The sequence below is a fragment of the Silene latifolia genome, chromosome 10, assembly GCF_048544455.1.
Source record: "Silene latifolia isolate original U9 population chromosome 10, ASM4854445v1, whole genome shotgun sequence".
Lineage (NCBI taxonomy): Eukaryota > Viridiplantae > Streptophyta > Magnoliopsida > Caryophyllales > Caryophyllaceae > Silene > Silene latifolia.
In genome coordinates, this window is record NC_133535.1 from 126043399 (window position 1) to 126056274 (window position 12876).

The 12876-nt window shown below is 39.8% G+C and overlaps 2 protein-coding genes across 2 annotated transcripts; both read left to right on the forward strand.

The window, feature by feature from the left end:
• The first annotated feature begins 1708 nt into the window (after window positions 1-1708).
• Window positions 1709-2693, forward strand: LOC141608178 (uncharacterized). Its single transcript, XM_074427540.1, has 3 exons — window positions 1709-2287; window positions 2404-2583; window positions 2640-2693. The coding sequence occupies exons 1-3, from the start codon at window positions 1709-1711 to the stop codon at window positions 2691-2693; spliced, it is 813 nt and encodes a 270-aa protein (XP_074283641.1).
• A 31-nt stretch (window positions 2694-2724) lies between these two features.
• Window positions 2725-4034, forward strand: LOC141609169 (uncharacterized). Its single transcript, XM_074428345.1, has 2 exons — window positions 2725-3549; window positions 3630-4034. Exons 1-2 carry the CDS (start codon window positions 2743-2745, stop codon window positions 3765-3767), a joined length of 945 nt encoding a protein of 314 aa, XP_074284446.1. The 5' UTR covers window positions 2725-2742; the 3' UTR covers window positions 3768-4034.
• The last annotated feature ends 8842 nt before the right edge of the window (window positions 4035-12876 follow it).

Consider the following 12876-nt stretch of genomic DNA (forward strand, 5'->3'; position numbering starts at 1 on the left):
CATAAAGTTTCAGTGCCATGGCAAAGGTAAGTTCCCTATTCGATTAAGTTACTTTATTTTTGTATTAGGGTTTTCAATTTTCGTGTGTTTTTGGGTGTTTCAATTGCTGTGTTTTTGCGTTACAATTTCTGCGGGTTTTCCAATCAAAACCCCTAAATCAACAAACCCTAAATCAATTTCTAATTTTTTTTCAATCAACAAACCCTAAATTTATGCGGGTTTTCAATTTCTGCGTTTCAATGTTATTTGGATTTTGTATTTCTGCTGCTGTTAGTAATGTTTGCGATTATTATTTAGGTTAATTCATTGAATATGGTTACCTTGAAATTCTTGTATGGTGGTTCATTTGCTAAAGATGAATCTGGTATGGTGTATAATGGAAGAATTAGTAGGACGGCTGCGGTTGATGTTGATGAATTTTGTTGGTTTACCATGGTTGAGGAGGCTGAGAAGTGTGGGGTTTATAAGAGGGATGTAGATGCCATCTTTTTTATGAATCCTGAAGTTGGGTTGGAGAAAGTTGTTGATGATAAAGGGGCTCAGATTATGTGTAAAATGGGTGTAGCTAACAGGGTGGTTGAATGTTATTTGGTATCTGCTCAAGATGTTCCTCATTTAATGTATTTAATAGAGGGCAGTGTGGCTGATGGTAGTGAAGTAATTGTTAAAAAATCTTCCAAGAAGTTGGCCCCTAGAAGGAAGATAGAAGTACAACAATGCCCCTCTAAAAAGCAGGGACCACAACCAAAAAACAAGCAAAAAGACAAAAAAAACTCACACATTGGTATTAAAGTGGCATTGACCACTGAAATCAGCAACAAAAAAGCCAAGAATACCTCTCACATACCAAGCCCTGAAACCCTAAATCACACACCAGCCAAAAAAACACAAGAGAAAAGCCAAGCATCAACAATAGTTCAAAGAAAATCACCTAGATCTACCCCAAAAGACTTTCAGTCTACATCATTTGATAACCTTGGCTTTGATTGCAATGATATTACTATACCTGATGCATATTCTGCATATGAGGAGTTCCTTAATGATAATGTTGGGTTAGAGTCAGAGGAAGGTTATGACACGGTTTCTGAAGTTGAGGCAAGTGGGGATGATGGTGTTGATGAAGGGGAGGTAGAAGAGAACTTGTTGGAGCAAGAGGAGGTTAAGTATGATGAGAACTCTGAGGATGAGGAGCTGCAAGAAGCTAGACAGAAAGTGAAACAGTGGAATGCTAAAGCTATTAAAGTAGTTAAACAACTTCAGTTAGAAGCTACATCCAAACTCTTAGCTACTCAAGAAGCAACTAGTGTCAATGTGAGTGAAGGTAATGGGGCAAAGGATGGTAATGAGAGTGACTATGATGGGAGTGATGATGACATAGACACACCTGATGAAAATGAAGAGGATCCTGTTCCAGGTAAGAGGAAAAAGTCTTCAGTTCTTGTTGTCAATGAGCATACTGATTTTACCAAGTTAAAGTGGGGTGTGGGGATAAGATTTCCTTCAAGAGAAGCTTTTAGGGATTGTGTTACAAGATACTCTATAGCACAAGGTAGAAATTGCACATTTGTGATTAGTGATAAGTCTAGGGGTAAAAGATTAGGAGTTAAGTGCAAAGAAGGGTGTCCATTCAAATTGTATGGTAGCTGGGATAATAGTCAAGCATGTTTTTGATTAAAATCACAACCCAAAACACCACTGCCAGAGGACTATGGAGAAAAACAGGCAATTGAAATCAACTTGGTTAGCAAAACAGTTTCTTGAGGTGTTTAAAGCTACACCCCATTGGCCAGCTAAAGACATTATAGAGACTGTGAGGAGAGCTTATAAGATAATGATCAAGAAAAGCTTTGCTTATAAGGTGAAATACTATGCTCATAAATTATTACATGGTTCTATGAAGGAGCATTACAGTAAATTAGGTAGTTACATGTCAGTTCTGGAACAAGAATACCCTAATAGTACTTTCACCTTATGCACCAAGCCTCATGTTAGGATGTCTGATCCAGTATTTTTCAGAATGTTCATCTGTTTTGATGCCCTTAAAAGAGGTTGGGTGGAAGGGTGTAGGAAACTTCTCTGTGTTGATGCTTGTTTTTTGAAAACATTCTTGGGTGGTCAATTAATTAGTGCAATAGGAAGAGATGCTAATGACCAAATGTACCCCTTAGCATGGGCTGTGGTGGAGGGTGAGAATAATGACAGTTACAAGTGGTTCTTTCAACAACTGAAGATAGCTTTAGGGGAGGAAGATGGTGAGGGTTGGACAATTATCTCAGATGAGCACCAGGTACTACTTTATTCTCTTTTTATTCTCTTATTATTCTCTTTTCCTATTCTTTTTTAGTAGCTTAATGTTTTAGTACTAGGCACCAGGTAGCTTATTGTTACCTTGTTTAATTATAGAGTATTATCAGCATGGTTGCTGAAGAATTTCCAAATGCTGAACATAGAAGATGTGCAAGACACATCTTTGCTAACTGGCATAAATCCTACAAAGGAGATGAAATGAAAATGATGTTCTGGAATTGTGCTCAAGCCTACAGTCAGGCAGATTTTGATGATGCACTAGCTGCTTTGAAAGAAGTTGACCCTAGAGCTGCTGATGCATTTATGAAATGCAATCCCACCTTGTTCTGTAGGGCATTCATAAGCACAAGAACTACCAACAATGTCATAGTAAACAACATGGCTGAGACTTTTAATGCTTACATAATAAATGCAAGGAGCAAGCATTTGATCTACATGCTTGAAGATATAAGGACCATGTTAATGAAAAGGCTGATGACCAAAAAGAAGGAAATGGAGGAAGAGGGGAGTCCTATATGTCCTAACATTCAAAAAAAGTTAGAGAAAGAGAAGGAGAAAGCAGCTTTATGTGAAGCCTTACCCTCTAGTCCAACAATGTATCAAGTAAAGGATGGGATTGATGAGGTTAAGGTGAATCTGGTAGAAAAGACGTGCACATGTAGGAAATGGGATGTCACTGGAGTGCCTTGTTATCATGCTGTAGCAGCCATTTTTGACCAACATCTTGTAGCAGAGGACTTTGTGCATGAAATGTATAGGAAGGACACCTATCTTAGGGCATACAACTACTCCATAGGCCCTTGTCCAGGTGAAAGGCATTGGCCTAAAGTAGATGCCCCACTAATTCCCCCACCCATCAAGGTTGGTCCAGGTAGACCGAGGAAAAAAAGAAGAAGGGATCCACATGAAGACCCTAAGAGAAGTGGAAAGCTAACTAAGCATGGAATTGAAATGACATGTTCAATATGCAAGTCCAAGGAGCACAACAAAAGGACGTGTCCTAAAAAAGGGACTTATGTGTTGGAAGCAGATACAGGCCCTAAAAGAGGTAGGGGAAGACCAAGGAAAGTCAGCAACACTCCTGATAGCACAAGGGACCAAGCCCTTGGTGAACCAACTGCACAACCATCAAGGCTAGGTAGGACTGGCAGGGTAATCAGCAGGGGAGGAGGTAGAGGGAGTTCAAGGGGGGCAGGCAGAGGTGGTTCAAGGGGATCAGGCAGAAGTGGTGCAAGAAAAAGGGTAAGACAATGACTAATTCAACTATTTTATTGAGCTATTTTAAACAAACTAATTGAACTAATATAACTGTTTTATTACAGTTACCACAAGGAATGGGAATTCTATTTGATGGGGAAGGGAATGTTTTCACCAACAATCTCAACAGTTCAGGACCTATGAGCATTGACCAACCAGCATCTACACAAGGTTCAACACAAGTCTCAAGCAACCATATCTGAAGACACCTTTGATGTTGAAAATTAGTCAATTTGCTGCCTGTTAGTGTTAGTTTATGTAACAGACAATCATCCTCTTTTGTGTAATTGTTGCTGTTGTTAGTTTATGCAACTAAGGCAACCATTTTGTGTAGACGTTGCTGCTGTCAGTTTAGGGAAGTAATGCAACGTTGCTGCTGTCAGTTTATTGCTGCTGCTGTTAGTGTTAGTATGTTTGTTGCTGCAAGTTTGGGTGAAGCAGCCATTTTGTATATTTTGATGAAGGGTTGTAAAGGCAAACTTAGCACAAGTAATGTAATGATTTCTTATAAAAGAAAGACAGTACAATTTGGCAGCAACAAAAATTGTTCATTAGATTCATCATTCTTCATACATCATTCTTCATACATCATTCTTAACCATCCAACTAATTGCAAAAAAAACCCAAGATGCAGTTAACAAAATCATTGCAATTTTTTCACATCTACATTTCTTTCCTAATTCTACTTTTAATTGCATAACTTCAGTCTTCAACTTCTCATTCTTCAGCTTTAATTTCATCATCTTCTCTTCTACTATCTTCTTCTCATATTCATCAATTGATTTTTCATCTATGAACTCAAAATACCCACAATTATTTTCCTACAAATTTAACAACTTATTGTCAGTGAACTACCAAACTAAACCTAATTCAAAAATAAAACAACAAAATTAACTTACCGGCCAAAAAGGACAGCCATAAAATTTCCTCCCCACATCTACTCCATTCTTCACCGTTCTCTTCACGGCAGGTTTGTTGTGTTTACAGAACACGGTTTTTGTCCCGTATGATGTCCTTGAGTTTAATGAAGAAGATGAACTCCTCATTACTACAATTTTAAAGAATAAGGGTGGAATATAATAAGGTACCAGAAATTTAATTTGAGAGATAATTAATAATGAAGAGGGAAGAATAAGAGGTAAAGAAGAGAAAGAGAGAGATGGAGATGATTAAGAATGAAGAAATCAAAGAGGAAAGGGGATGAAGATGAAGATATAAAGGAGTTGGGAAAAAAAAAAAAAAAAAAAAAAAAAAATATCAGTGACCTGATGGAAAACCGAATATAGGAGGTAAAAATTGGCCTCGGTTTACTGGAAGTTAAATGACGCAAAAGATTGGATTTTTCTCAGTTAAACTGTAGTATGTATTAATATGAGAATAGGGGGCTTAGTTTGGATTATTCTTGTGAAATAACCCTATTTTTTTTTCACTACTCGCGCATTTATTATTGTTAATTTCACTACTCCTGTTGCTGCTAGTATGACTTTCACTACTCCCATTGTTCCTACTGTTACTTTCATTACATGTCTTGTGACTACTATTACTTCCACTTCTCCCGCCGTCATTATTTTTTTATTCATTACTCCCGCATTTATTATTGTTAATTTCACACTCCCGTTGTTGCTAGTATGGCTATCACTACTCCTATTGCTATTATTGTTGCTTTTACTATTCACATGGGTGGTTACTATCATAGTTGTTGATTATCTAGTTGTATTAGAGTTATATTTAAATAAATCTGAAACATTAGATTAGAGTATTATTTAAGAACAATCATTATTATTTAGTAATTAAATTACAAATCTAATGAATTATGGAATATTATACTTTATAGAAATCTGAATTGATTTACTTACCTTTTAATTGTTTCCAAAATATAACATATACTTATATTATATTTGTGTATGTTAAATAATTAACATCTTTATACTAATTAATATCATAAGTGAGACCCGTTTATTTTAAGGAAACTCACCATATTCTAATATTCTCTAAATTTATACTTTTAACCAAAAATATATAATATTACATTGAAGTCCCTTGTTCAGGTCCATCACACAAAAACTATATAATATAATTAATTTGTATAGATTTATTTAATTACATAGAAGTCCCTTGGTTTCTGGAATTCATATATAGTATTGATTGATTGATTTCTATTATACTTGATATGTGTTTTATATTTGCTTTTTTTTATAAAGTAAACGTATTTATTTTTAATATGATTTAAAAGTTATAGAATGTAATGAAAAATAAATGATTCAACTGAGCTATATTACTCATTTAATCTTGAAAATGTCTTATGGCTCGCTTGGAACGGGAGTAACTATTACCTCCCTGGACCCGTCCAACATAATATACATCGGACCCTTGTATAAGGAGGACTAGTACTAGAGCAAAACAGTATTAATAAATTTAGTACTGACTACTAAATCGATAAAGCAGAGGGAGGGTACTGTTTGGGATAAAATTCACTATTTGGGCTAAAATTCACTATTTCGTTTAAACTACGTGGCACAAGACGAGTGGGTAATTAATTAAGCAAATGGACTCATGTCATAGATGAGGGAGTCGGGCCCACGGACCGAAAGAAGAAGAAGAACTCGGCTTGGACTGAGATATCGACAAGACCACGAGTGAGATAAGGAAGTCCAAATTGTTACCAAATTATGGATAAGGAAAGTCCGAATTAATACCAAACTATACCTTGAGGAACAAGGCAATTAAAGTGGGGAACCCTAATAAACCCTCTAAGATTTATTCACTATAAATACAAGGAGATAAGAAGAGAGAAGGAATCCATTATTCATACACAAATGAGACGACGTATATTACCTAGCTCAACAATACTACACATCATAAAACCAGTCCACATAAACCCTAAGCACCATCGAAGATTCCTCATAATTATCACAAGTTGATGATTGCCTAATCATTACCATAATATAATATCACAATATAAACCAATGTATGTACACCATCACCAAACCCACAAATTATACGGCGTAGTTCAATTGTGACTCCGTCTGTCTCGCTTGTGTGCTTGTGTACTGGACAGATTATCCATCATCGGATCCGGACCCGTTGCATACTGTACTTGTAGTCTAATTATCAAATAGTGGAATATTGGCGGGATACCGACTCCCCCCACGGTTGTTTCCCACATCGGGTTTTCCGCGTCACCAAATCTCTTGTGTCATTATTCTCTTATTTTGTCCTTTACTTACATCATTATTAAGAGTAGGTCACTTTAACCCCCAACGAGATAGAATATCGTGTTTTGACAGTTTTTTACCAAAACAGTTTTGGCGCCCACCGTGGGTGATACAGGATTTTGTCGTCATTTCCCAATCAAAAACAATTTATAAAACCCAATTAAAAAGTAGTATTTAGTCGGGTGTCGAACACAAAGATGGCGGGAGTTAGATACTTGATTTGTTTAAGTCCTATTTTAGTCAAATAAAAATAAGATGTTGACTAATATAAAACTAAGATGCAAATAAGGAATAAAATTAAAATAAATAAAATTGTAATTAATCAATATGAGAAAGACTAGAGCTTTCGAGTTCACTCGGGTCATTGGGCATGAAACAAGGCAAATATGGGGAATGGGTGATTCAATTAGTCAAGGAATTATGCCTAATGTCTTGGGACACCTAGAATTCATTAACCCACTATTGTATGATTAACTAAAACCCGTCACACACATGCACAAAGATCATCCAATAGTCTACACACCAAGATTGTTCATCCACTAGTATAGCCACCAAGACAACCAAACATGTGAGAAAATACTCAAACTTTCATAGGAGCAATTTTACAAACACTTCATGTGCAAGAAAGTGAAAACCAATCAAACACCCAATTCCTTATAATTCTAACCCAAATTCACGCTCATTTACTACCCAAGATCCCCCTAAGCTCTAGATGAGGACTACTCACACATGTTTAGCAATGAAAATCCAACAATAAGATAGAACAATACACAAACAAACATGCTAAACATGATAAAGATAGAAACTTTGAATGAAAACATTAAGTAAAGAACAATAAATGTAACCTAATGAAATAATTGTGGATAAAAGATGAGAATTATACCTATTAAGAGGAAAGTAACAAACTTGGATGATAAAAATGGAGGATGAATGTCTTCTTCCTTCAAATTACACCCCAAAACTAAATGTAAACTATTGAGCAAATGAAGAACTAGCATGAACTAGAGAATAATTGAACTATTATTGAAGAAAGATTGCAACTTTAATTAAAGGAGAAATTTTAGAGGAAAAATTCAATAAACTAGGGTTCTTGAGTTACAATATAGAGAGACTGGAGAAAATAAATCTAAGGTAAGGTAAACTAATTCTAATGTGTAGTGTCATGTGTAAGGTCTCCTTTTTATACTACCTAATTAATAATACAAATATTAATGCTAATATTAATATTAATAATAATAATAATCTAATAATACACTCAATCACCTCACAATACAAAAGACACGACTCTCACAATACAAAAGACACGACTTCAAACAACCAAATAATCAATGGCAGGGGTTGGGAGTCGGGCCACCGGCCGCCGGTTAGGTGACCGGCTGGGGATTCTATGGAAGGAAAGGATGAATTTGGTGGTACGCTGAGCCGGTTGAGGGGCGGCAGACGGTCACCCGTCTGGGAGAGCAGATTTGATGCAATTTGTATTGCGAGCCGGTTGGCCGGCCACCGGTGACAAGGCCGGCTGGGAGTTCTCTTGAAAATGGAGTCAATTCTTTGCGTATTCCCAGCCGGTTGGGTAGGAGGCAGACGGGCACCCGTCTGGGGATGCACTTTGCTGCGTTTGTATCCAATTGACTCGGTTTCGATTCCGAGTTCAATATTGGTGATTCACTTGATGGTGCGAACTTGATGCTGGTGATAGCGGCTGCACTGGTGGTTCAGAGGTGAGGTGGTGATGAAGGTGGGGTACCACGGTGGTACCTGTTGCGATGGTGGCTGATTGATGATTTTGATGATGGACTATGGAATGGTGGGTGAAATGGTGCTGGGACTGAAATGGCGGTGAAGGAGGTTGTTAATGGTGAGCACGGAGGGTGATGGAGGTTGATGGGCAATGACGATGGAGGTGAAGGTGGCTGATGCGAGGTGATGGTGCGATTTGTGACGGAAATGGAGGTTGATGGTGTTGATTGAATGGTGGGAAAGAATGGTGGCAGTTGATTGGTGATGACGGAGTTGATAGTTGATGGAGGTGAATGGTGATGGCGGTTATGGTGGTTGAATTGTTGGTTGTTTTGAGCTCGTGTTTCTCGAATGAAAACGGAGCAGCAGGATAGTGAGGCGAGTTGTTGAGCAGCCATGGTGATGAAGTTGAGTATGAAGGGAGGTTGAAGACGATGATGAATTGTTGATGGCTGGTTGTTAATGGTGGATGAATGTGTTGATGCGGGTTGATGCCGAGTTTGATCAAGGGTCAACTTTGACTTTGGCCTTGATTTGGTCTTTTATTTATATTACTCGTTCCAATTTGCTTCGTATCACTTCGGGCTCGGTTTCCCTTAAATTAACGAACCAATTCCTACAAAACCAATATAACAAACCACATTACCAATTCTATAAGGGTGATAATTATTTGCAATAAATGTAAATAATAGTAATAATGCTAATATGATATAAAAACCCGACTAATTATTAAATAAAACTAAGACAACTAATTATTATAAATTAGTAAATAAATGAGCTATTTAACAATTGAGGAACACAAAATCGAGTCGAGATAAGGTATAAATGCGAGATAAAAGCTACCAAAATACTACTCATCAGTGGGCCATGGTGATCGATTTCTATAGCCAAGTTGTGATCAAGTCAATCTCCGGTGCCATGTGTGCTAACGAGCAAAATCCCATCGTTATTTATGAAGTCAGTAGTAGATCTGCTCCCCGGAAGTTATCCGAAAGCCAACAGCAGATCAGCTTCCTCGGATCTTCCAGAAGTCAGCAGTAGATCTGCTCCCCGGAAGTTGTCCGGAAGCCAACAGCAGATCAGCTTCCTGGGATCCTCCAGAAGTCAGCAGTAGATCTGCTCCCCGAAAGTTATCCGGAAGCCAACAGCAGATCTACTTCCTGGGATCCTCCAGAAGTCAGTAGTCTGCTCCCCGGAAGTTATCCAGAAGCGAATAGCAGATCAACTTCCTCCGATCCTCCAAAAGTCTCGCAGCAGATCGGCTTCCTGGGATCCTCCAGAAGTCTCGCAGCAGATATGCTTCCTGGAATTCTCCAGAAGTCAGCAGTAGATCTGCTTCCGGAAGTTATCCGGAAGCCAGCAGCAGGTCAGCTTCCTCTGATCCTCTAGAAGTCTCGCAGCAGATCTGGTTTCTGGAATCCCTTCAGACGCGTGAATTCGGCAGCAGATCTGGTTCCTAGAATTTCTTCAGACGCCTGAGTCTGGCAGCTGATCTGGTCCCTGGAATTCCTTCAGACGCTTGAGACCGGCAGCAGTTCTGGTCCCTGAAATTCCTTCAGACGCCTGAGTCTGGCAGCAGATCTGGTCCCTGGAATTTCTTCAGACGCCCGAGTCTTGCAGCAGATCTGGTCCCTGGAATTCCTTCAGACGCCTGAGTCCGACAGTAGATCTGGTCCCTGAAATTCCTTCAGATGCCTGCAGCAGACATGCTCCCCAGAATTCATCCAGATGCTTGCAACAGAACTGCTCTTAGAGTTCCTCTAGAGTCCTACAACAGATCTGGTTCATAGAGTTTCACCAGCCTCTGTCGGAGCAAGAATGATCAATCCACCAGAAATCAGCAACAATGTACTAACAGTTAGTGTACAGACATCAGGTGGACTAGCAGGAATGTTCAATACAGAGTCGCAATCTCAAACATATAAGGCTGACAGGCAGATCAGGACCTCAAGAATCTCTGGCCCAGATAGACAGATCTTTGAGGAGCTAGTCACCAGACTACAACCTGGGGGCCCAACATATAACCACCCTTCATGCTGATCAGACTGTAGGCTACATCAGGTAACACCTTATCGTTTGATTCTGTTGTAGCTAAAATTATCCTCATTGCAGGAATTTCAGCCATCAGGAATCAGAATGACAATCTGGAGCCATTGTCGCTTAACTCCAGTAATCAGTAACCCGGAGAACATATCTCTACAGGAATGTCATCGCGGAGGTAACATCTTTGGTATTGTTCCATCTGTCTTTAACCCTCTTTCAGGACTTGTAAGCCTGGTGGAGTGACAACATCAAAAGCTAAGGAACATGATCAATTGCACCGTAAGACAAATAAATGTTGCTAGAGAGTTTTCAATACGAACGGGGTAACCTGGAGCACCTCCTATCACGTGGGGGCAAGGTCCAGTAAAATAGGCTCCACAAATCAGGTTCTACCCTCTACACTTCCTATTTGTCCTAGAATAATATACGTGATAATAGGTGGATCAGAACTGTGCAGCCTAACATACTAAGCAGCAGCAAAAAAAAAAGGCATGACACAGAAACAAAAAAGATCTCCTAGAGTCCTCCTGCAGAGACAGCCATGAGAATCTGCCACCTGTCATATTCGACAAAGTAGATGCTCATGACACTCAGGGACACCGCCATGATTCTCTCTTCATAACATCATACATAGAAACTACACCATGAGAAAAATCCTAGTGGTCACAGTAAAACTCAGTCAACATGGATAAGCTGGACCCAGAACTAACAGTGCTCACAGGATCAAAGTATACAGGTAATCTTCATCAACAATTGTTTGAATTTCATAAAATTAACATGGATTGTTTCGTTTGGTCCCATGATGATATGATAGGAACCAGACCAAATTTAGCCAGCAGGTTGGACCCAGCCAAGAAAAAATAATCAGAATGCTGACCTCAGCAACTCCAGGCAACTGTCACCCTCATAGGGTCGGCAGCCAACAGTAATCAGTTTGTACGACGAGTCTCCTGGCCAGGCTAGAATTCGAGAAACATCACAAAGCGAAACAAAGCAAATCAGAAAGGGTCAAGCCCCCGAAACTGACAAACAAAAGTCCGAACAAGTTAGGGGAGAGATCTATCTACAAGGATCCTTTCCTCAGCAGCTGTAATACCAGCTCTACCATCCATCTCTACTTGATCTCTTCTTGCAGGAACTAGCTCTGGCTCGGAGACATCAGCAACCTCAATAGCATTTTAGGGGAGCTGACCTCATCAGCATCCAGAATCAGGTCCTCAACACGCTGGGATCTAGCAGAATAAGGAAGTCTCGACCAGCTGCCTTCTCTCAAATTTAGGAAGCAGGAGGAGCCTGAATCAAAAATTCAGGAAGCAGAAAGTAGGAAGATGGATGCAGGATGCAGGAGGGAGCAGAGTCGAAAATTGAGGAGACAGAAAGCAGTCAACAGACACCAGAACGGCAACCTGGATTAGTTGTCGCGGCAATCCTTTCAGCCAGCGACCCAGGCAGACAGAATCTAGAAGCAGCTTGGACAAGGAGTATCACCTAGGAGCCAGAAGCGAAAGGGGGCAGATGTAGGTTATTTTACGGCATACTTGGGAGGCACCAAAAGCTCGATTGTGCGGAGAAGCATGAAAGACATTCACGAAACTGAAACACTATCTGAGCGCACCACCTCTATTGTCCGAACCAGAACCAGAAGAATCTTGGTCCCCATACCTATCAGTGGCTGAGACAATAGCCAATGTCATGCTGGAAGCCAGAATGTTACTTCATTAAGTCTTTGCATCCTGCAGAGACTAGGTACACACCACTTGGAAAACTGGTTCTTTCACATGTTATAGCCTTCTATAAATTGCGTTCGTATTTTTAGTCTAGTAATGTCCATGTGCTAACTGACTATCCCCCTGAAAGCCATTATAAGTAAACCATAGATATCAGGCAGCAAGACCAATTGAACGAGTCACAGACCATATTAGACTTTGTACCTACTTTAGTCCAGCACCTCAGACCTAGGTGGATAAAAGCACCCCCAACCTAGAGGGAGACATGGGACCTATAGTTGGACGTAGCGCAGTGGTAGGGCCACCAATATGAGGGGAACAGAAGAAGGTGTGGTACCTACGAAGAAAGTAGGACAGGCACCCGAGAAAGCCAGGCACCTGATCGTCCGAGCTTGCAGTGGTCCTGAAAATCAGGCACCTGTCAGGTGCCTGATCGTTCGAGCTCGGAGCAGACTTGAAAGTCTGGTGCCTGAAAGTCAGCCACCTGAGTCTGGCACCTGAAAGTTAGCCACCTGAAAATCACCAACCTGAGGATATCCGAAACTAGGCAGATCCCCGATCAGGGACCAGAACCTGGAGGCAAACGC

Bases quoted from the DNA above. Each gene is read 5' to 3' on its own strand.
- LOC141608178 (XM_074427540.1), top strand. From the start codon at position 1,709: ATGGAGAAAAACAGGCAATTGAAATCAACTTGGTTAGCAAAACAGTTT. The intron at 2,288-2,403 runs GTACTACTTTAT...GTTTAATTATAG, and splicing joins TTATCTCAGATGAGCACCAG to AGTATTATCAGCATGGTTGC. The intron at 2,584-2,639 runs GTTGACCCTAGA...CTTGTTCTGTAG, and splicing joins CACTAGCTGCTTTGAAAGAA to GGCATTCATAAGCACAAGAA.
- LOC141609169 (XM_074428345.1), top strand. From the start codon at position 2,743: ATGCTTGAAGATATAAGGACCATGTTAATGAAAAGGCTGATGACCAAA. The intron at 3,550-3,629 runs GTAAGACAATGA...GTTTTATTACAG, and splicing joins GAAGTGGTGCAAGAAAAAGG to TTACCACAAGGAATGGGAAT.